Below are 23,340 nucleotides of genomic sequence, written 5' to 3' on the forward strand. Positions count from 1 at the left end.
AGGATGGAAAAATCAGACACAAAAGCATTGCTGAGAAGACTGTGACGCATGCGGTGATGCAGCCGTGCCTTTCCCAGTTGATGTCATAGCTAATAATATGAAGCAGATTGTATCGTGCCGATGTGAATGTTTCTCTGGTAAAGTAAAATTTAAAAAAAAAATCATACAGCGAAGAGAAAGACAAGGAGACAAAGTACAGTGCCAGCAAACATGTACTTTATACACACACACACACACACACGCACACGCACCCACACACAGCAACAATTTTACAACTCAATCCACCCAGTCTAATGATCCTTTATCCAACCATCACCAAAACACTTTATGCGTTGCCACGGCGATGAACAAAAGGCAACACCCACTTGAATAATGTGAAACTGCTGATGCCACACCTATAACAGACACTATTTAAAGTAGATGACATGCAACAAAACACTGTGATTAATATGGTCACCGAACACCTCCCTGTAAACTGGAATGTGGCCTCGGGCACCAAATCTTTTGTTTGTCCGCTAATACTCAGCATACCTTTTCACTTATGGTGGTAAATGCTGCAAAGGGAAAGCCCGCTGGTGAATGTGACATCAAGCAGCAGCAAGAATGTACCTCATTGAACACAAACAGAAATCCCAAAGCAGGAGTTGTTGTTGGAAATATTACATTTATTTATAAAATAGATAATAGACTTTATTTCTCCACTGTGCAAATAAGAGCAAGCACTGTATAAAGCACTTTATGTTTGACATCAAATGTTAACATAATTACATTCAAAAAACAAAAACTTCAAAGCAACACACAAATCTTAATTCTTGCTCAATTTACCACGATTCGTTTCGTTCTTCAAACAAAGAGAAAACAGCTGATGAAATAACACATGACAGCACATTCATCAAGGTCACCTCAGCACTAATGTTACAAAGCAGGATGAAATGCAAACCTAAAGATACGCCTTGTGTTAAACTTTTACTCTACACAGTAGTTTGATCATTAAACAACTTCACAGATGTACATCCCTCACTGGTGCCATGCAACTGTCTAAACTATAAATGTTAAGCAATGTTTAATATCCCTTGATTGCAGATCTGCAAACATACAGTATACTGTACATACATACCTTATCATCTTTAAACCTATGCTGATAATATCATGCTTGCTCATTTAACATATTTTCGACATGACAGCAACCACCACTTTTGAAAAGCAAATCATGCAGGCAAAAAAACTGTCCCTATTGACCTCACTTCTCCTCTGTGACAATGAAAAAGTTAACAAAAAACAGGAGACAAGCAGAGGTCATTTTACATTATAGGTTTTAGACCATCTTCCTTCTCATAGATAACAAAGTCCAGAATCAGAGGCTTGACAGACAGAAGGATTTGCTTTCACAATTCTGTCTCTTTTTCTCCGTCTTCACCTGTTTCTAAGTAATATTCATCATCTGTTGTTGTGTCTGAGCTGCTGTCTGAAGACTCCTCAAAGGTGCTTAGGCTGGATATATAACCTCTTGAGGGCAGATGTCCTCTTGAGGACTGGCTGTCCACTTGCTGTGGTGCTCCTGATGAGGTGGGAAAGGTAGGGGAGGTAGGGGAGGTAGGAGAGGTAAGGCTGGGAGGTTGAGACATGCGTCTGTTCACTGGTGACAAGGGAGGTGTTGGAGGAGGGGTAGGAGGACCCTCTGTGTCCCATGCAAAGTGACAAGTGTTAATGTTGGAGTTCCAAATGCGGGCTGGCTTTGAGGTTGTGGCAGTTACAGGCGGAGAAGTGGGGACTTCTGAGCTCCAATTTGCCAAGCGCCTGGTCAGTGAACGAGGAAGAGACCTGGATCTCATTTTACCAGGGTCACCGGCAAAAAATGCTTTTCGACAGTCTTTACTGGGCTGGCAATCATATTCTGTGGTCCAGTCAGGAGTAACAGACCACTGATCATAGTCCTTGCCAGTGCCTCTGCAAGTCAAGGCAGATTCAGAGAGGTCACCCACACTCATGAACCTGGATCCAGTGGAGATGCGACCAGGCCCTGAGGGTCGACTGGACAGTACTGAAGTCACAGAAAATGACCTGCCAGGCTCAATGCCATACTTTAAGTCTGCATAGGAGGATGCCAAGCATTCCTTGTCCTGTCCTGGACTTGCACTTGGAGGACCAGTGGATGCTCGGCTTCTTCTTGAACCCCCCAGGCTGATTCCCTCTCCCGGCTCGCATGGTGATGGGGAGTCTCTGCGACGCTGTAGCTTTGGGCTGTAGAAGACACTGTCATCTGTAACATCGGGTGAGGTAAATGGGGAGACAGGGGAAAGAGAGGAGAAGGGGGAGAAGGGGCTCCTGGGGCCAGATGGGGACTTCCTGAACTGAGTAGAATAAGCAACAGAGGAGTTAGGGCTTCTACCAGGACTGTGATCTCTACAAGAGAGGAACTGGTTTGTTGTCCCGTTATCGTTGTAAAAGTCAAAATGATGCATTGTTGGGCTGTGGATTCTCATATGAGGTTGGTTGTGACTGTCCATGTGTTCTGCAAAAGCATTTTGCTCATCTTGGTCAGTTTCTGTAGTTGATTTGTCTGGCCAAATGTAAAGCTCATGTCCTGCCGTTGTGCTCCCAGCAGCTAAGGGTGGTATGAGGGTGTATCTGTTTTGGTTCCATCTATTTGTACTCTCTGTTCTCTTTTCATTGTCCTTCTGCACCATCCCTTTCTCCTGCTGTGGCTGCTCTAGCTTTTTGCTACTCTCAACAGAGATATCACTGACGTCACTTGATCCACTAACAGAAGGGGTTTGGGAGGCTCGCTTCCATTTCCATGGAAACGATGTATCATCTTCAGACCGTCTGGTGCTGAATGTTTGTCTCAGTTTGTTAAGGACCTGGTCCATTTTGTTATTGGTTTTGCTGGCCCTCTCTGACTCTGACCTTGACAAATTTGAGTTTGGCGTGCTGACACTTTTCTTCAGTGCGAACCGGCTTCTCTTTGGGCATTGTTCATTGCTGCTCTCTACTGAAAAAAATCGGCTTTTACCAAGTACACTTTCCTTCATTCTTCTTTTAGAGCTTTCACCAGGGGGCTGACTCTCTGTTGAACTGCTACCACTGGAGCCCTGGTCTGATTGACTACGTGGCTCTCTTGTAGCGTCCTTACTCTGCACTCTGTGTGCCTGTTGACTTAACTTGGTCTCCACAGATACCGGTGTGTTTGCAGTAGGTTGCAAAGGTTTAGGTGTGGTGTTCTTTGGGGCAGCTGCAGCTGTATCTGCTTTAGATTTAACGCTGTAAACTAGTGTCTCAGTTACACATGCCGAGTTGTGTGCCTTATAGAGTCTGTTGTCGACAAGTAATATCTGATCATTCTGGGGATCTTGGCTGTTGTTCTTGCACTGATTATTTTTAATTTGATCAGTTTCTGAAGCCACACACTTTGTACTTCCTTGGGTGGCAGTCTTGTTTTGGAAAGGCAAAGAGAGGGGCTGGGATAGGCTGATGGGTGACAGAGGGGGTTTGGCCGTGTGTAAGTGTCGTGGCTGTGGCTGGGTCGTGGCTGTAGCTGGGTCAGTACATATGGGAAGATGTGGGGTATAATTTGACTGAGACTGTTGGAAGAGGGGTGATCTTGGTATTATAGTTTTAGTTTCTCCCTGTGTTGACCTGGTAGATATGAGAGTGGAGTAAGGTGGGGAGCTATATCGAAGCTTATAACCACTTGAAAAGTCAGGAGGGAGGGAGAGAGGAGCAGAAGAATTGCACTGAACTGTGCCAGACTCCACTGATAGTGTCCTCTCCTGTCTGGGTGTGGTTAAGTCCTGTCTTCCCTGGTCAAAGATCAGAGCATCACTAGGTCTTTGCTTAGAACTCTCTCGCTCTCTGGAAGCTAAATCAGCAGAGTCAGATGATAATGATCGATACTTCCCTCCCTTCACCACCTGTATGTTGGAGGTCTTGGGGCTAGGGGAGCAAAGAGGAGATGTGTTGGACTGACTGCTTGATCTTAGAAAGGAAAAGATGGATGGAACTTTTACGCTTTGCTGCGACCTAGAGGAAGATAGAGGACTAACCGGGGCTGGAGGATGCTCTGGCTTTTCGATTGTTATGGGCTCAGAGTGTTTCTGATCCACTGAGTCGTCCCAGGTTACTCTTCTCACTCTTTTTCCCTCTACACGGGGGCGCAGTTTCTTTGGGTTGCTTTCTGGGCTGCTAGAGAATGTTCTTTCCTCCTTAGGGCTGGAAGTGTCTGAGTAGTTGGGACTGGTAATGATCGGGGTGGCAGGGGGGGTTAAGGGAGAGGAAACAGTTATAGTGGGAGAAGATACAATGGCAGGAGTGACAGGAGGGGTAAGCAGGGTTGGGCTCGGGGCAAATGTGGCGGCAGGTTGGTTGCCAGTGGTAAATGAGGGGCTGGTGGAAGCAGAGGTTACGGGACTGTAGTTTGTTTTAGAGAAGGCATTGACTGTGGGAAACAGGCAGGACGCAGTTTTGGGGTGAACAGGCTTGTGAACGGAAGCATAGCTTCTTTCAAAGCCAAGAGGTGTGACATTGGCTGTGTTGGTAAATTTGGGTGTTTGGGAAGAGCCAGTGTATGACGACACATGAATATTGGTCTGTGAAGCAGCTGGATGAGAGTGGAAGGAGGTAGTCATTTTAGTGTTTGTGTTTAGGGGAAGACCGGGGGTAGTTTTAGAAGTAAGAGCTTGCCTATTGAGAGTGTTGGTGGCAGCATGAGAAAGAGGTGGTTTGGTAAACTTTTGAGAGTCCTTGTTTTGTGAAGATGAGGGGGTGCTGTTAGTTTTGGATGTACAATGATTATTACTGTATCTGCTGCTGCTCTCAGTGGGTGTATTTGAGCTCTTGAGGTTTAGCAAAGTAGGTGGTAATTCAACTACATTTGCTGTAAATGAACTATTATTTACATCACGCCTGCTGAGATCTTTAGGGTGACTCACTGTTTGCTCTGTTGCTCTGCTAATTTTAGAACTAGCCACAACATCGGGCAAACTATGAGGCTTGGTTGGCTCTCTGTTGTTTAAACTTGAGCCATATTGCTGTTTGACAAGCCTGTCTGATTCGTGATCATGTGAATCCTCAGCCTTGCTTTGTTTGAGATTTTGACTTCCTCCGTGTGTCTTCATAATAAGGTTCATGTTACCTTTGCGAAATGACTCTGTTGTGCCATTGTTGTCTCTAATATTGGGGATTTGACTACTTAATCTTTTGTTGTCAGTTGGGCTTGGATAGGCCAAGTCTCTATTATCATTGCAGGGTGGAACTAAGGGTGTGTTTGGTTTTTCTTTGATGTTCTTTGCATCATTGGGGCTTTGAGGGGAACTGCCTTCCTGGGAAACTTGTCTCCACCAGGAAGTTGATGTCAGGGTGGTCCTTCTAGGGAGGGAATGGGTTTTCAGGAGGGTAGTCCGGTCATATGGGGAATGTCTGGGTGAAGAGTCAGAGCTCTCTGAGAAGACGTTTGTACTTTTGTCTGAAAAACGGCAGTTTCCTTGCCTCTCTAACGGTCCTCTACTTAGAAATGCCGATTTGGAACATGAAGGATTGGACTGGGTCCTATTCATTGTTTGAGGTTGTTGGGAGAAGGGTGTGTCTGCCACTTCTTTGTTCATGGGGGAAGCTGGAAAGAAACGTGTTTCAAATGTGCTCCTTTCTCTTTGATGGGAGGATGATGGTGAAATGATGGGCCCAGTTTCAGTTGTCCTATAAGAAATGGATGACGGAGAGATAAGGGGTGTTGACCTCTCTTGCCCATTATTATTGAGAAAGGTTTGAGAAAGGTGTGTTGTGAATAATTTTCCATCTTGATCACTTGGCGGGCTGCTCAGAGGCGAAGGATGTGTCTCAGAGAGTGTGGAGGCTCCATTAGAGTTCCTGGCATTTGAGTTGAATCTTCTTAAAGACAGGAGCAGACTGCTGGTTGTTGGTTTTGAGCTTAAAGATGACAGTCCTCCTTGATGACCGGTTTGTTGGTTCCTCCTTTGTTCAATTGGGTCGAGGGAGAGGGGAGACACAGGAGATGGAGTTGTGGGTGAAGGGCTTGAAGCACATGCATCCATTCTTTTACTGTCCATCCTTCCAGAGTTTACATCCAAAGAGACAGTCTGAATCATTTTCCTCTTAGATTCATAGTCCAAGCTTGCAGGACCACTCTTAGTTGACCAGCCCACTGTGTTCCTCCTGGTACCGAGAAATGGCACCCTTAATTGGGCTTGTGATCCATCTGTCAATGACCTGTCCGCAGTCTCCTGAAAGCGTTCATGTCTATGGTTTGACGCAGTGTTTGTCACATCTTGCAAATTCCCCTGGGTTCCTGAATTGCCAGTTCCCTCAGGTCTTTTGGTCCTTCTTAGTCGGCCACTCCAGTGTGGGGCAAGAACTGATACTACAGTGGAAGACAACATGGTTCTAGTAGGGCTCGATAGTTCAACAAGATCAGTATGTTTCTCAAGCTTTGTATAGTCTTTTATATCTTCTTCTAACTCGACCGATCTAGTCCCAGTCCTTGGTTGTGGCCCACATGGAAGTATGTGAAAGCCATTACACTGATGTAGTCCAATCTCTCCATTTGAAAAACCGTGAGTTATACTCAAGTCTCTGGTAGTCTCCACTTCATCACTGGCTGGAAATGGTATTCTTTCAGATAATGGAAAGTCGCTGGCTACCTTTATAGAAGTGTCTATTGGTGGCGTTTGTCCATTTACCTGTTAAAAGAAAAATAATTACTGTAAGGTAGGATATATTGAATACTATTTGTTTGACAAATATCTGTAATCTGCATTATACATTAATGTTTAATTCATTTTAACATCTAACACTTCATATGACCACACAATATGCCAAACTAGATTTTTGTACTGTCACCTCAGATCAGCTACAGTTTGTCTAGGGGTATCATTTAAGTCTAACTCTTTTCATACGTCAACTTCTTATCATACCAATGCAAATGATGTCTTTGCTGAACCAAAATATTTTCCGGCATTTGCAGTAAGTATGCAACAGTGGCCTATTATGTGAATTGCAAATTGTGTGCCGAGCAGAGGCGAGAGCTTTGCTACAGCTTCTGTTCCCATGGTGTAGCTATTCAAGAGGTTCAGGCCTCGCCAAACAGGTTATTTGAAAGAGGTGAGAATTCCCAGGACACACACACACATATAAAAACACACACACCCTGTCCCTTATAACGCTTAAAATAATAATCAATCTGTTGTTTTCAAGATGACATAGTGTCAGTTATTATGTTGTGACGTTTCCACAGATGATTACTTTGTGTTGATTTTGAGGATTTTCAGTTGCCTTTTAACTCGTTAGCCACTGTAAATTTTGATTGATTGTGAATAATTTGGATTAACTGGGAAAGAAAGGTACTAAATAACATTTTTAAAAAGGATATTCTACATATAATATTCTACATCCAATAATTCCAGCATGAGCTCTAAAACACTATGATATTATTGCTCAAGATTGTGGCTAATTCTTACCTGACAGCTGCTGTTGTCAGTCTCAGCCCTCTGTGTTTCACTTAAACTGTCAGAACAGGAGACAGAGCAAAAGAGAAGACATGAAAATCATTAGGCATACCAGTTAGGATTACACCTGCCACTAACAATGTACGGTATGCAAAGAATGTTACGGTTACCCTATATATGAACACAGACGGCTCTTTCCTTTCCTCTCATATGATGAAAATGGTTCCTGTGGACCTCTTTGATTACATACTTACTGCACAATAAATGGTAACAGAAATATGCTTCTAATATTGTTACGGCCGGATGTGTTGAAGGCAGTAAGGAATACTTTTGACAAAGCACTTATCACCTAGATGATCTGTGAGTTTACTTTCAACTATCACATACTGTACAGCGTACTGTTGTGTATGTTTACAGGACATAAACTTTCTGTTATATGTAATTTAATGGACACTTAATGGAACTTGTGTAATGGACTCATAAATAAGCCTGAGGAAAGAGCTTGGCCTTCGATGTTATGATTGTGCAACGTTTGATTTTGAGACAGGGGAAGTGATATCTTAATTTGTTCGATTAAGTTTCACATGAAAGACTTTATTGGCATCAGGACCAACCAGCTGAGAACATTATGAACAGAATTATCAGGGTGTGAAAATAATAACGTCATAGCTTATATAATAAACCGTAAAAGCTAATAAAATATATTGGCAATGATATTGGAATAAATGGTTTTCAAGTCCTCTTTGCTTTAAGTTCTCTTATTTCATATGGACACACAGTCTTCCTGTACTCTACTGTAATGCTTTGTGTGAAATATTTGAGGGTTTAGATGTCTCACATTTGTCACAGCAATGCTGATCGACAGGACGGTCGACATTCCTCTCCTCAGTCCCTCTCTCCTTACTGAAGTGTTTTTTTTCACCATCACGTGCACTAAGTCTCACCTCCTTACAAAAGCATTTACAAGGTATTTTTATGTTGGACATGACAACACATGTATCACACACGGGCTCACTGTAGACGCAAAAGATCACACTCAGTGCAAGATGTCTATATAAGGGCATGTTGGACGGTATGAAAAGACGGCAGGTTGATCGCAGACTCTAAAAGGGGTGTGTTCTCACTCGAGCTAATAAAGCCGGTTCAATCAATGACCTCTATTGATAAGTCTATTATAATCTCTGGCACACATTGCACTACGCATAAGCATGCAAATATGCTCAAGGGAGAGTATGCCACACATGCTCATACAAATCTCCTGCACCATACACAATGTCAAAAGCAATTATGTCATTAGATTATATCTAAAGAAAGAGTTAAACATTTCCCCCAGAAGAGATGTCTAACCTAAAATGACCTCCATTTCTCTTGTATTGCTGACTTGAGGAAGTACTGTCACACAAAAAGAAAATCAGCCCACAGGTAGAGGATTTGTGATAACGTAGGTAGGGAAGTCAATGTCTGACTCCCTAAAAGGGCGGGAAGAGCCTTTTATCTTCTCATGCTGGATACCGGGGAATGTTATGTGAAGTTACAATACAAACAAAAACTGTTAACTCATGGAAAGACCACCACACAATCACAACACAGCCATGTCCGCCCTAGTCTTAGGGGTCACATATTTAGGTGCACTTCCTTGTTTATACAGGGAACAGACCCTTCCAGATAGTGTGTCACAATCTCAAGAATGCAGACAGGGTTCAGTGGTTCAGTTACTGTTTGACTAAACACTGGAGAAGACTTGTGATTTCAGTCACCGTGCAAGCATTAATGCCGGGTGTACCTACTCCAGACCTCAGAAACAGCTCCTCTGTTACTAACCAGCACTGCATTTCATAAATACTTGTCTCAGGGTAAATCTATTCCTTTCCTTGCTTACCTGTGCAGACAAGGGTCAAAATTCTTCTTGAGATTGAGCTCTGGTTTATCAAGGCTTGGATTTCTGGAGAGCCTGAAGAAGAGGCAGGAGGTGAATCTGGGTCCAATGGGCTTCTGGGTGTGAACCTTTGAATCCCCACAATGAGCAGCCTCCTCCCTTCTCAGTCTGTCCGCTGTGATAAGATTCAAAATAGGGGATTAGGTTCTGGTCCCTGCTGTAAATTCAAAGACCTAATAGATAATTGAAGTGCACGGGCACACTTCTCGGATATTAAATGTTGTGTGCAACATGATGTGTGTGGGCATGGTCACCTATGTGTGCCTGTGACCCTGATGGGTGACACTGCTGTCCAGTTGGGGTTTCATCTTTGTGAGTCTTCTGCTTGAACCTTTCACCGAATGCTTCATCCTGCTGTTCTCTAAAAAAACAAAAAAAAACACCAGAGAAGTTGAGGGAATTGATTTTGATAATTCTAATGATAAACTTATGAATTAAGACTTTCACTTTTACAAAAATGTAAGCGATTTGCACCGCTACACCGCCGGCCAGAGTACAGCCTCGCACTGCAGCAGCTGAAACAGTGCCTTGCTGAAAGGTAAGTAATTAGTGGGTAAAATCAAGCTGGATTTATGGTCAATACAAGGAGTTAATGGCAGCTTCGTGCATATGCTTCACAGCTGCACTGTAATCCCTAAATGCTCAGTCAAGCATCCAATTTCTTACCCAGCATCTAATTGTCGGCTTTTCAGCCCCAAGGAAGCCTGCAACTATTATTTTTCTTCCGCTGAATGTGAGAATTAGAACTAATTGTGTCTCCAAAACGTTTTAGTCTAGAAAGAACATTTAAATGAGTGCTAAAAGGCTCATGGAAGGAAAGTCAAACAGCCATGCTGCCCTCCTCTTATCACTTCTACAGTGCTGGACTGATAAGGAGTAGTTATACAACAAGTCCACCCTGCTCACTCCACACTTTCTCTTACAAACCAGATAACAGTGCTAACACACCCACACACACACACAGTCTCTAAAACATGCACACATTTACTGCTGCAACCCAATGCTGAACCCACACTACTGTGCCAAATGCCGAGCGTGAGGACACCAGAACAAAGACGAGGCGGTTATCTAAATAGGAATGTACGTGTCACTGCAACCTTTGTTCGTCAGTCGTTACAAATTAAATGAGAGCAATAGTCCGTCACAGTATATTCCAGGATCCCTTTCTCTCTTTTTAGTCTGATTCAGCAGTTTATAAAAGACCCAGCGTCTTTATCTAAGCTGTGGTATTAAGTGAAGCATTTAGATTTTTCTTTCTTGAACTAAGTAACAAGGACAATTTCTGCCTCTCCCTGTCCTCCACCTTGCCTTTAGGGGCGACTCATTGGCCTAATTAAAAATCTAATCTTTGTTACACTATTATACAAGCCTGACATGACATGACATGAAAAGCAGGGAGAACTATAAAGGGAGGGATATCTTCATATTCTTCAACAGTGATTTCAGCGCCAAGGCCAACACACCTTTCAAGTGGATGGTACAGCCTTTTTATTCCCACCTCTCCCTGAGGCAACAGAAGAACTCAACACAGCACAACAACATTAGTTCTTGTAAAGCAGTAGGCAGCCATTAGGGGTGCACTGACTGTGTAAAGCTAGACCTGCTGGATCGATCTGATGTTTACAGTTATGATTTGGTTGAATTTGGCTTTTAAAGTTATTCAGCATTTCTTAACACTATCTTTGAATGAAAAATGAACTGCTGCAGAGTCTTTTAGTCTGCTATACAACTAGCTACTCTATGAGAAGAATGAAGAATTTTAGTTTTAGTTTAGAATATATATCTATATATATATAGTTTCGAATATGTGAAAAAACAAAATGATCATACATTAATGGGCAGTCGTAAAGAAAAGGAGAAAAAAAACAGAGGGAAAATAAATGTATAATATCAAAGTATAACAAAGTAAACTGAAAAAATATAAATTCTGTTTACATATCCGAAAAGGAGTGGGAGGAAGTATAAACTTATTTAATTCCACCCCCTTTTTAATACATATTACTGAAATATTTTGCCTTTTATCTATACAGTAATAATAACAATAATAATAATAACTTCCATTTGTCATTCTTCAATTATCCTGGTTCTATATCTAACAAAGCATAATTCTGTTACACAGATATTTATCTTAATAAAATATGATATTATTCTTTATATTATTATAATATACAACATACACACACATACTGAAGATGACAGAGTACAATATAGCTACCTATATAAACATACATACACAAGGACGTAAATACATACATACATACATACATACATACACACATACACACATACATACATACATACATACATATGTACTTATATAGCCCAACAAAAAACATTATTGAGACTAATTCAATGAAAAAGCTGTTGGAAACATAAATAGGGCTTTGGCTCAGCTCTTGTGTTTTTCATACAGAATACAACGTTCTTGTCACTGATCATTCTCAGAGACAGTGTAATGCTCCCACATGGCTGACAAAAAAAACAACCACACACGCAACCCGTTGCTGTCTTCATCTGCCAGAGTCGTGTTCAGCAGAGTAAGGGATGGGAATTGATAAGATTTCATTGATTCCAAGGCCATTATCTGATTTCTTTTGCATCAACGCAACTGTCTAATCATCTCTGAGTCTGAACACAGAGTAGATTAAATGAGAGACTATTTGTACAGTTTTCTTCTTTAGATTTTCAGGTTTTTTAAAGAAAAGAAATCTGCAAAGCCTTCCTGTTTCTGTTTCTCCCCTCTCTACCAAGACTCCTTGTCGTTGCAAGTTTCCAGCAGTTGAGACGCATGAGTTTGACGTCATATTTATTTGCAATGAGCAACGGTCAGAACAACCAGCACTGATAAGCTCAGAGGCGTATGATTTCCCAACCGGTCAAGGCAGATGGCCGTTCACCATAGAGCCCGGTCTGTGAGAGGGAAGGTTTTTGTCACTATTGCTGCTGTTTGCTCATGGAGGAATTGTTGGGTCTGTGTAAATCATAAATAAGAGTGTGCCCTAGACCTACTCTGTATGTAAAGTGTCTTGAGAATACTTTTGTTAGGATTTGGTACTATAAATAAAATAAAATAGAATCGTTTCTCAGCTGGAACCAGTTCTCAGTTTCCATCCCTATCAGCCGATGGTTTCTTCTCCAAACCAAGAGCTTCTATTGTTGCTAGTTACTGTTGTTTGAGTCCGTCGGCAAAATTGATGCGACACAAAAGATATATATCGGCCGCTGCCATTGGTGAATGTCATCTTCTTCACAGATAGGCAGATGGAAAGCAAGACAAATATCCGTCGATACTGATGTTAAGCCGATGGGGTGGCTCATCCTTAGTAACCATGTTTGGACAGTTGAAGCAGTAAGTGATAGGCCTGTGATGATGAAGCATGATTAGCTGTAGTTTGGATAACACATCCCACAAACTGAAACGTCAAAGTTTACGCTACAATTATTCGTACCAGGCTTTTGTCAATAGCTTACATACAACTTCACGTCATTTGACACACCATAGCTGCATGGCCATGTGTTCACCTCTCGTTGTGTCCATCTGAGCTCAATGAGAACGAAACTTAATGATTATTTTCATTATTGTTGAATCTGTGGATTAAGCTGCTGATTATTTTAAAGATTTAATATTGGCTCAGTCTGAAAAGAATCAAAATGATCTAGGGCCCAGGTTGACGTCGTCAGTCTACTTGTTTTGACTAACCAACAGTAGTCGCCTCACAGCAAGAGGGTTCCTGGTTCGAATCCCGACTGGGGCCCTTCTGTGTGGAGTTTGCATGTTCTCCCTGTGTCCGTGTGGGTTTTCTCCGGTTTCCTCCCACAGTCCAACATGCAGGTTTTAGGTTAATTGATGACTCTAAATTGCCCGTAGGTGTGAATGGCCGGTCTCTGTTTGTCTCTATGTGCCCTGTGATAGACTGGTGTCCTGTCCAGGGTGTACTCCGCCTCACGCCCGATGTCAGCTGGGATCGGCTCCCGCCCCCCCAACCCCCACCCCCTTGCGACCCGGATAGAGACAAGCAGATGACGATGGATGGATGGATAATAGCATAGAATTGAGAAAAGCATCAAATGTCATGTTTTGAGAAGAATTTCTCGAATAGGCTAATCAGTTATCAAAAATGTTGATGATCATTTTTCTGCTGACATCTGTTGTCAATTAATCAATTCTTTAAGTGATCAGGCCCTAATTGAACATAACTGCAGAGACAGCACATTGTGGTCAATGTGGCTGCAGGTGTAAATACGTACAGGACATATTGATCCAAAACAAGATAATAAAATGTCAACTCAGGCTCTGGGAAATTGCCATTATTTCCTGAATAAAATCCATAAATCATTTGACCCAGAAAATAATCAGCAGAGCAGCCTTAGTTTCAAGTCAAGTCAAGTTGAACTTTATTTGTCCCCAGGGGGGCAATCGGTGCGCAGCAGTGAAAACAGTAATAACAGTAACACAACATCAAAAACATGCCCGGGGCCATAACAACAAGTATAAACATAAGTGCATGAGTAAAAAAAATTAATTAAAAGTAACTGGCTGAGTGTATTTCAGCATTTTAGACGCTATTTTCAATCAATTTTCATCCAGTTATCTGTTAGTTTCCATAACAATGTGTCGACAGCTTCAACTGTTACAATTGGTGGAAGGTTACTGGTCAAATGTCCCCGAGGTCAGCATTACACCAATTTGCAATTTCCATAAATATGTGAATACATATATTTAGTATGGGGCCTATATTCTGAGGGTGCATCTAAGGGCGATTCTCATTATCGATAAATCTTTTGATTATTTTCTACATTAAGTACTTGGTCTAAAAAATGCCAGGAAATGGTGGAAACGTCCGTCACGATGCTCGTGGTCCCAGTTTATTTGTCTTATCTCCACAAACAGTCCCCAAAGAGATTTCATTTACAAATCAAACCAGGCAATTATTTCTACATCAGACACGCTGGGACCAGTGAACGTTGGCATTTCTGCTTAAAGAATAATTTCAGCTTTAACTATACACGTTTTAAAATCATAATTCAAATTTAAAATGTTAATCAGAGCTGGGTCTGTCCGACGTTCCTGCCTGTTATAGGGAAGGTTTTCGTTGCCACCATACTCTACGGGGGAATTGTTGGGTCTGTGTAAAGCATAAATAAGTCATAGAGTGTGGTCTATACCTAGTGTGTAAAGTGTCCTGAGATAACCTTGTTATGATTTGGCACTGTAAATAAAATTGAAATTTTTTTTTTTATTAAGCTTAACTGACTCATCATCGAGCTTTCCAAGTGCCTCCTCCTAATAACTGCCCAAGAAACTCCTGCAGGACAAGTATTACCAGTTGGACAGGTATTAAGAGATGATGGGCTTAAAATCAATCAACAACAGTTCTGATAATCCCTTAATGGTTTTAGTCATTTTCTGCATTTCTCTATTTTACATCATTGTAAATTGTCTGTCTTTGAGTTTCACATTTGGAATCAATCAAGCAAATCATTTGAAAACGCCCGCTGAGTTTCTGGCACATTTTAGTGATTTTTTCCCCTGTTTTCTAGCATTTTATAGGTATAACCTGTTCGTCGAAGCCCTACTTTAGAGGGCTAGTAGTTCAAATGTGTAGCAAGTATGGATTTTTTTTTGTAAAAGTTATTTCAAAAGTTAAATTAAGCTTAGCCATTACTGACCTCTAATCCTGTGATGACAAACATAAACTGGGACCTCCAGTCAACGCTGCAGCCATGTAGCGTGCAACTCATCTAGACTGTGAACGGCTTCTCAGTTTGCTTTGATGGTTTGCAAACGGATGATGACTAATTGTTATCTCTGTAAGGCTACTCCATTATACCCAGTGTGTCTCATACAAGCATGTTGGTGTATTCTTCACTTGAGGTCAGCCTCTCTGTGGGTGTGTGTGCCCATATCTGCCAGCTTATGTAACCACATGGATCCAGCCTGAACTAAAGTGTAGGTGTGTACTCAACACCAAAAAAACACATGCCATATTCCAACTACCGCAAATTATTTACACCCTTAACATCTTTACAGATTCACCCAAAGACAACATCGCATGACTACATGTAACAAAAGGTGGCCGGGACAAAATGAGACTTGTTCTGTTTGCGACCACACCTTCAGCCTCTGTCAGACTTCCAGGGGATCTGTTTATCTTTGAGCCTATAGGTGGGTATTCACAGGAGATAGATTCAGAGGGTATTAGCAGGAGGATGTGCAGATAATAAACAGAGGCAGGGCTCCGGACATGCACAGGCAGCAGCATTTGTGTAGCCCTAGTAACTCTGTTAAAACTGCAGGATGTGCCTGTGTGAGCTTGCCTGCTAAAGCCACTGAGAAAATGCATCAACCTGATGATGCTGGTACAGTGTTAGTTTAGTGTAGGCTGACAAATGCATAAAGCCATTAGAAGTACAAATGCAGACTCAGGCATGCATGTTAGGGAGCACATGGGATTGGTTACATAACAAATTCCTACATGATACAGATATAGTGATATACCTGTACACACACACGCACGCACACACACACACACACACACACACACACACACACACACACACACACACACACACACACACACACACACACACACACACACACACACACACACACACACACACAGAATCTGCTTGGTGGTCCCTTTTCCAGTCTCTATAAATTACCTCGAGCCCAGATGCGTCACGTTAAGAGCGTGCCATGCCACACCAAACCTAATTCAAAAATCGTGTCAACTTGCATAAACCAAGACCAAATAAAACATGTTTGATACGATTTGTAAGCAGCTGCTTTTCATCGTTAGGACACCTATGTTTATCCAAAATAGCCTCCAGAAGACATTTTAGTCAAACTCCACTTTGTTCACTAGTTGTTCCCTCCTCCTCCTGCAGCTGTCAAACGCGGCACCGTGGCCAGTGTTGAGCGGCGAACCGAGTATAAAAACGGTAAATTAATGGGAAAGATTAGCGCCGAACTTGCTAAAATGAGTCCAGAAAGCGTGAGAGGTTTGCGTTAGACTGTGAGGGACGTGTATTTTTCAAGTCACCGGTGTGAACGTTAAACCCGCAGATTTACGCACGCAGTTCGGCGCGGGTTTCTCTCCCCTTCAAAACAGCTCTTGTCGCGACTAAAAAGTCTTCAGCGAGCGAACGGAGACATAAAACGCCCATAGCGACATTTAACAAGTCGATAAGAAGCACAGTTAAGACAGTATAACTGCAAACTCGTGGGTAAAATCCCCTTTTAAAGACGTTTTCACCAACCTCGCAGTGGTAGTCCGTGTCGTCCGTGCTGTCCTGTGCAGAGGCGTAGCTGTCTCTCCTCCTACTACTCTGAGATCCAACTTTCCTGCGTCACTTGTTGACATCCTATTTTAACCGGTTCAGTAAGCCTTCGCAATTCAGGGTGTCACGATAGTGTATCTTTAAAAAAATGTCTTGCGGAATTTACAGCGAGTGCCCTGTGAGCAGGCAGTCCGTGCCGCTGTGGAGGTGAAAGTTCAGCACCTGCTGTCAGACAGGTGAGCGGAACAAGTGCAACCATACCATTGTTAGTGGCCGCGTCCCTTTCCAGAAATGCTCCCCCCTCGGTCATTTCCTTCTCAGGACACTTGGCTGCTGAAGGCTTACTTGCTACGTGCTGTTGTGCATTGGCCAGAACAAATTCATTGTGGTGATTGTCTTGAAAAAAAGACAAAAAGACAAACTGAAGCTTCTAATAAACGACACCAGACATTTGGACCAGTCACAGCCTGGTCCTGGTCCTGGTCCAGTCCCAGCCTGGTCCTGGTCCTGGTCCAGTCCCAGCCTGGTCAGATGCGTACATGAACTGATGAAGCCTCTTGGATGAGAGGTAAAAAAGGTCTTTCAAGACAAAGAACCAAGTCCAGGTGCTTTTGACTGAAATTGCTTTGAGGATAACGATGACCTGGACAAATGAGAATATTCACAGGTCAACTACAAAGAGCAAATTTCCCCACATTAAAGTCACACATGTGCCACATTTCTTTACCTGAAGCCTACAAACTCCTCTATAAGATGCTCATGTGTAAGGCCTAATTCAGAAAACACAACACATTTCAGGTTACCATGTCATAAACTCACTAAAGTTATCAGATTCACTATAGGCATCATCTCATCATCTCAAAACAAATATAAGGTTAAATGAAAATACGGCCTCAGGTGCTTTGGGATTCTCACAGTTCCTCAGATCTCATTCGATGGCTCTTGACCTGAATGACGTGTAAATGTTTTTGGTTAACATGTTCACGATGTGTTCTGAGTATTTCACATTTTTATTTTGACAAGTTGTGCGTAATTCCAGGAAAGGAGTTTTGGACTACATGACATATGTTTTTCTCTCTTTTGACGTTTTTTATTAAAGCATGCTGGAGTGTGATTTATTACCGTCAGGCCTCCACACCCTGCACCACCTGCCAGAAACTCAGCAGCTTTGGCTCCGTTTCTGCAGGAAGAACAGTGCCCTCTTCCTGTCCTACTGCTGCTTTCATTTCTGCTGCTGGCATACAGAAGGAATTTTCTACTTTAACATATCTGCAAGGATGTCTTGTTAGTGCTAATATCATACTACATATTCATATACATTTCAGTGTCATTTTGGACGTTACATAACTGAACATTTTCGTACATAAAGGGCCCTCAGCTGATTTTGTTCTGCTTAATGATGCTGCTTTAGGCCGTGTCTGCTGGGATAATCCTCTTCCTGATACTCTGAGCTGCTCTCCTCTCTGTCTGTATCATTCTACTAATTCAACTTCTTCCGCAGAGTTGTTTGTGCTTTGTCGTCTCGCAGGTCTCTGCTGATGGTGGTGGTGCCCGCTGCCGTGGTCCTGCATGACGCTTCCTGCTGCTATTATCACTCTTACTCATATATACTATCATTAGTTTTATGAACTATAAAATTTGTAGCCATACAAACTTAATCAGTAATATATCTCATTGTATCACAGCTGTTATAACCAGTACTCATCACTGATCATATTTTCCACCATAATTATTATCATTGTCATATTCTATCAACTTAGCTGTGCTTGTTTCTACTATTCTGCTGTATTAACTGCCATAACATATAAGTCATATTCACATTATTATAGATAATATTATGGTTACTGTTACTTTTGTGGTTGCTTGCATCTCTGGGACCGTCTGTCTGTCTGTCTTTGTGTCTGTCTTTGTCTCTCTTTGTACATCTGTCCGTCTTTTCTCTCTTCCTCTCTCCTTTTCTTTCTCCCCAACCGGTGCAGACAGATGTCCGTCCTCCACAGAGCTTGGTCTGTCCGACGCTCCTGCCTGTTATAGGGAAGGTTTTCAACGCCACTGTGTGCACAAGATTGCTGTTACTCATGGGGGAATTGTTAGATATATGTAAATAATAAATAAGTCATATGTGTGGTCTCTATATTTAAAGTGTCTTGAGATAACGTTTGTTATGATCTGGCACTGTAAATACAATTGAATTGAACATTTTAGAGTGGGGCATAGCTTGAGAGGGAAAACATCACCTCTGTTCCATGCTCCCCAGTATTAATAAGTGTCTCAAACATCGGATGGACATGTAGGCTGTATGATAGCTTAAAAGGCCTCTAAAACAGGTGTCTCAAACTGATCCAGTAAAGGGCCGCTGTGGCTGCAGGTTTTCATTCCAACCAAGCAAGAACACACCTGATTAGACTTATTCAACCAAATGAATCGCCTTCACACAGTTGGATTTGTTGGATCAGGTGTGTTCTTGCTTGGTTGGAATGAAAACCTGCAGCCACAGCGGCCCTTTAATGGATTAGTTTGAGACACCTGCTCTAAAACATCAAGGCTACAGGGCAAAGAAACAATCGAATAATCTGTGAAATCATAACCCTAATAACCCCAAATTACCAAATTAGCTACTCACTCACTTAGTCGACAATATTAAGGTTGGACGTTTCAGTGACAAATAACATCAGATGCAGAGACTTTTCCATACAGCAGGAAGAAAAAGTTCACATTTTGTCCCCAAGTCTGTTGAACCCTGTCCGGCCTCTGCAGTCTTAATCACATTCAGTGGATTTCTTCCAGTTTGTCTTTTTAAATTCCCTCTCTGTGCGTCCGAACAGTGTTTCCTTGTTGAGTAGTGGAGGATAGTAACACAAAGAGGGAATTATGCAGTGAAAAGACTTCCACAGATAAATTCCACAGAAGATATCCACGCTCGATTTGTCCAACTCAGACTGTTGAAGCCTCATATTCACTTCTGATAAACATTTACACCGAACGAGAACTGTGGCTTGTGTTCCCCGTCTCCTCCACTGGAAGCCTGAGGGGATTTCTTAATGTCCAGTATGAACAGGAGGAAAGATTACAGCAATGAGTCCCTGTTTCAATGTATGGGGGCCCGCAGAACTGTTTAGAGACACACATGATAAATAATAATCCTGTCCTATAACTCTTCATGAAATGATCCACCTGGACTTGAAACAATCAAACACAGTTATCCTGGTGGACTAATGCCCATATTAACCTGCATGTTAAATCATTGTTATTTACAAATACAGTTATTAATATGTAGCCTATCTACTTATTAGAATCTAGTTGTTACAGTTTTTTTTTTTTTTAAATGAATCAGGGACAGTGCATATTAATGAGCATTGCTTTAGTGCCCCACAAAGCCTAAGTGCAGTATACGAAATCACTAATAACATGATTTCTGCACATTTTTGGCCTGAAAGTATGGAGGTTAGGATTGGTTTGGATAATAGTTATTAAATGGCAAACTAGTAAACCACAATCCATCATCAGTGGGCCTTATATTAATTCGTCTTGACAATAAACACACTTTAAAGACGTCTTTTATTCCCTTAATGTTGCTAGTTACTTCACTTTGCATCCGTAGTTCCTGGCTACATGTTACACTTCCTCAAAGTAAAAGGATAAAACAAGGAAAAATAAATATACAGTTATCGAAATGGGATGCAAGGAGAAACTCAAATGAAATAGGAAATAGAAAATAATGACACTAATGATAATACACCTAAAAATTACACAACAACATTGAAGTAATAAGCAGCATTACAGAAATGTATTACTGTAACATCATTATGTATCAGCCTAAATGCTATACATTGGAGATGAGTTGATACCATTTAGGTGGATAAAAAAAAAGGCCTACAGACTTTTTATTTATTTTTGTGGATCTGAATGATCTGATCTGTTGGAATAATTTTACACTAAAGGCTTTTATTTTGTTGTTCTGTGCTGAGACTGATGGAGGTGCAATTTAAAAGGAAACCAGAAGAGGTCAGTGTTGTTTTACAGAAAATAAAACAACAACCTGCAACCAACAGCGATCGAGTAATATGCTTTGACATATTCATTTTAATCCAGATGATCATAAATCACAATCAGGCTACACGATGATCATATGACGTATTATGTTTTATTAAAGTATATTTTACAATGAAACAGGCAAACATTGAATTCACAACGTTATTAATTCACTTGTATGTCTTCCTTCGCATGTATCCACTGTAGTTTCCTGTCTCACATTTAAATCCACGTCTCCAGGTCGTGCACGGTAAGAGAGGGATTCAGTGAGCATGATCTAGTGTCAGTGCTTTGGAGGGACCCCATCCTCCCCTCCTCCTCCTCCTCCTCCTCCTCCTCCTCCCACGGTGGATGCAGGACAGTGTGGAGTGGTCCTCTGACTCCTGACGGCAGAGAGAAGTGGCCGCGATCAGAAATCACGCTCTGGGATCAGATATCTTTTGTTATTTTATCTTTTTCCTCCCCACCCCCATCATCTGGTTTTACTTTCTCCTAATCCTTCCCTAATTTCATTGGACTCATGACGGGGCTCGCGATCGCACATGTGGGATGATTTGAACGATGGTTCGCTTTAAATGTACATTTGCGCGGAGCTGCTGCTGAGCTTTCATTCAAAGTCCGACTGGATTCTCACAGCGTGATGGATACAAATGAGTCCGCAGTACTGAAACTTTTTGTTGTTGGGATTTTGGGTGAGTATGGCTGATTTGTCTCTTTTCTTCTTCTTTTTTTTTCATTTGCAAATCACATGATTTTATAGGCTATGGCATCCCCTCAAAGTCCCTGCCGTTTGAGCAGTTTCCCCCTCTCTTCTGCTGTAATGCTATATCTAATACCAGTTAATAATGTAATCTTCCCCAGTGCTCCAGTGTGTTACTGTACATTGCCACACTTCAGTCTGTCACATTATGTGTCCCTCAGCACTGCCTGAGTGTGTCAGGTTGCAAAGTGCACACAGGCCTAATATGGATGGCTTATTTCAAAATAAAAATCACAAACAAACAAAACAAAAAAAAAGTGTCAGGAGCATCAATCACATCTCACAACACTTGCAGTGAATGGGAAATATGGCTACGGTGCTGTACCGTGGCATCATGCCCCAGTGAACAGACCTGACCTATATCGTGGCCAATAGAAATTTCTGGATCTGGCTCATTAGCTGGTGATACAAGGATGAAATCATGTATGAAATTCTGTTTCGTGTAGGACTGATGAATCCACCCGCTGAAACGTACACACTAGTTTAACTGTTGTCATACATTTACAGTAGATGTTTGTGTTGGCTCCCCGGATGTGTTCTGCTCCATATTGATGTAAGAGTGACACTGGGTATTGATTGAGATTAACCAAAGCCTAGATAATCTGATCTAAGCCCTGTTATCTCCTATAACTGTAGTCGTAGCAGTGTAAGCAGAGTAGAGGCAGTGTGACCGTGGAGCAGAGGAGTTTAGATTCTGAGCTGATTCGCCGCACCCTGACTTTCTCCAGGAGCTGCTTAAGTAGGGTGAGTGCTCTTTGGGAGCAGTTGCTGAGCTGATATTTGGCCTTGGCGCCACCTGCTCTGACACTGATTGAAATAATCTGGCTTTCACCCATGTTGAAACTTGAGCCAGGTGATATACCATTTCAATTTCAAGGTCTGTGGTTCAGGTGAGTGTTGTGCCTCTGGAGTGGTAAAGCTTAAGGTGGATAAATAACGAAAGCATGGATGCAACACACTTTACCAAGACCGTAGGACATTTTCAAAGAGTTGCACATATAGTAGATGGTACGTTGTGGTCCATGTCTGATCAAGATCTTCAGCCTGGACTCCCCCAGATGTACCGTGTAACAGCTGTGGCCCTACAGCACTGTACGGCCAAGCAGAAAACACGTTTCTATGATCCTTTTGTGACTTCAAGCATGCTTTATCTGCTCAGTCTGAAATCAAATCAGACAGATTTCTCTATCAAAGCAATGGGAGGTTATTTTCCCATGTCATTGAAACATGCAGTGTTGGTCCCCTGTGATAGCTCTTGTCTAGAGTTTCCCATCAAAATCCCCATTGGGAAAAATAATGTTGGGGGCCATTTGCATTGTGTTCAAAGAGAACCAGGTCATTCTGATGTGCTATTATCAGTGCAAGGCCTCTGTGGTTGATGCAGCAGGAACTAGAGTGTTAAAGGTCCACATCTGCACCACAGAAAAAAAGACTGATTCCCAGTGACTTTGAAGCATCTGCTTACCCCAATAAACAGCTATGCATACACTCTCACAGCGAGGGGGAAATGCCTCGGGGTTCTTCTGTTCCACTGCCATCTGAAAAATAACATTTTTTAAAGAGGATGTTAAACATAGACCTGTGGTGAGGACGTCAGTGTGTCGATCTCAGTTCAGTGCATGCGGCTTAAGTCCATATGCCGCCTGTTTGTTTACACATGGCCGTTGTTATATATACTGGTGTTTATCACCTGCACATTCAAGTTTAATAATCAAGGCAAAAAAATGTTAAATGACACAATGTGAAATTCCATAAAAGACCAAAGCCAACAATGCATTTATAATGCAAACAAGGATGTGCATGAAAGTGTGTGTTTCCAAAACCTGATGTATTTTATTCCTCTGTGGCAAAGAACTCTATTCAACTGTATTCTG

General features: G+C 42.0%; 2 protein-coding genes across 4 annotated transcripts in view; one reads left to right on the forward strand and one right to left on the reverse strand.

Moving 5' to 3' along the window:
- Positions 1 to 644: 644 nt before the first annotated feature.
- Positions 645 to 16,763, reverse strand: LOC310963222 (uncharacterized protein). Of its 3 annotated transcripts, none has more exons than XM_083935921.1 (5): positions 16,654 to 16,763; positions 9,648 to 9,754; positions 9,337 to 9,508; positions 7,470 to 7,515; positions 645 to 6,692 (listed from the first exon to the last, which is right to left on the reverse strand). In XM_083935921.1, the coding sequence occupies exons 1-5, from the start codon at positions 16,755 to 16,757 to the stop codon at positions 1,386 to 1,388; spliced, it is 5,736 nt and encodes a 1,911-aa protein (XP_083792047.1). In that variant the 5' UTR covers positions 16,758 to 16,763; the 3' UTR covers positions 645 to 1,385. The 3 variants fall into 3 exon arrangements, with proteins under 3 accessions (XP_083792047.1, XP_083792048.1, XP_083792049.1); XM_083935922.1 differs by lacking the exon at positions 16,654 to 16,763 and adding an exon at positions 15,064 to 15,235; XM_083935923.1 differs by lacking the exon at positions 16,654 to 16,763 and adding an exon at positions 10,491 to 10,599.
- A 4,348-nt stretch (positions 16,764 to 21,111) lies between these two features.
- The window catches only part of LOC310963413 (receptor activity-modifying protein 3), a 28,413-nt gene continuing 26,184 nt past the window's right edge, over positions 21,112 to 23,340 (forward strand). The window contains exon 1 of the mRNA XM_083936251.1: positions 21,112 to 21,398. Within this exon, the coding sequence (XP_083792377.1) occupies positions 21,347 to 21,398 (52 nt within the window). The 5' untranslated portion in view covers positions 21,112 to 21,346. The remainder of the gene's footprint in view (positions 21,399 to 23,340) is intronic.

The sequence above is a fragment of the Echiichthys vipera genome (assembly GCF_963691815.1).
Source record: "Echiichthys vipera genome assembly, chromosome: 21".
Lineage (NCBI taxonomy): Eukaryota > Metazoa > Chordata > Actinopteri > Perciformes > Trachinidae > Echiichthys > Echiichthys vipera.

Excerpts from the sequence above, each read along its gene's own strand:
- LOC310963222 (XM_083935921.1), bottom strand. The coding sequence starts at position 16,757 with ATGTCAACAAGTGACGCAGGAAAGTTGGATCTCAGAGTAGTAGGAGGA. Across the intron at positions 9,509-9,647 it reads AGGGTCACAGGCACACATAG|CGGACAGACTGAGAAGGGAG; the intron begins GTGACCATGCCC and ends ATCTTATCACAG. Across the intron at positions 7,516-9,336 it reads TTTGACCCTTGTCTGCACAG|TTTAAGTGAAACACAGAGGG; the intron begins GTAAGCAAGGAA and ends CTGTTCTGACAG.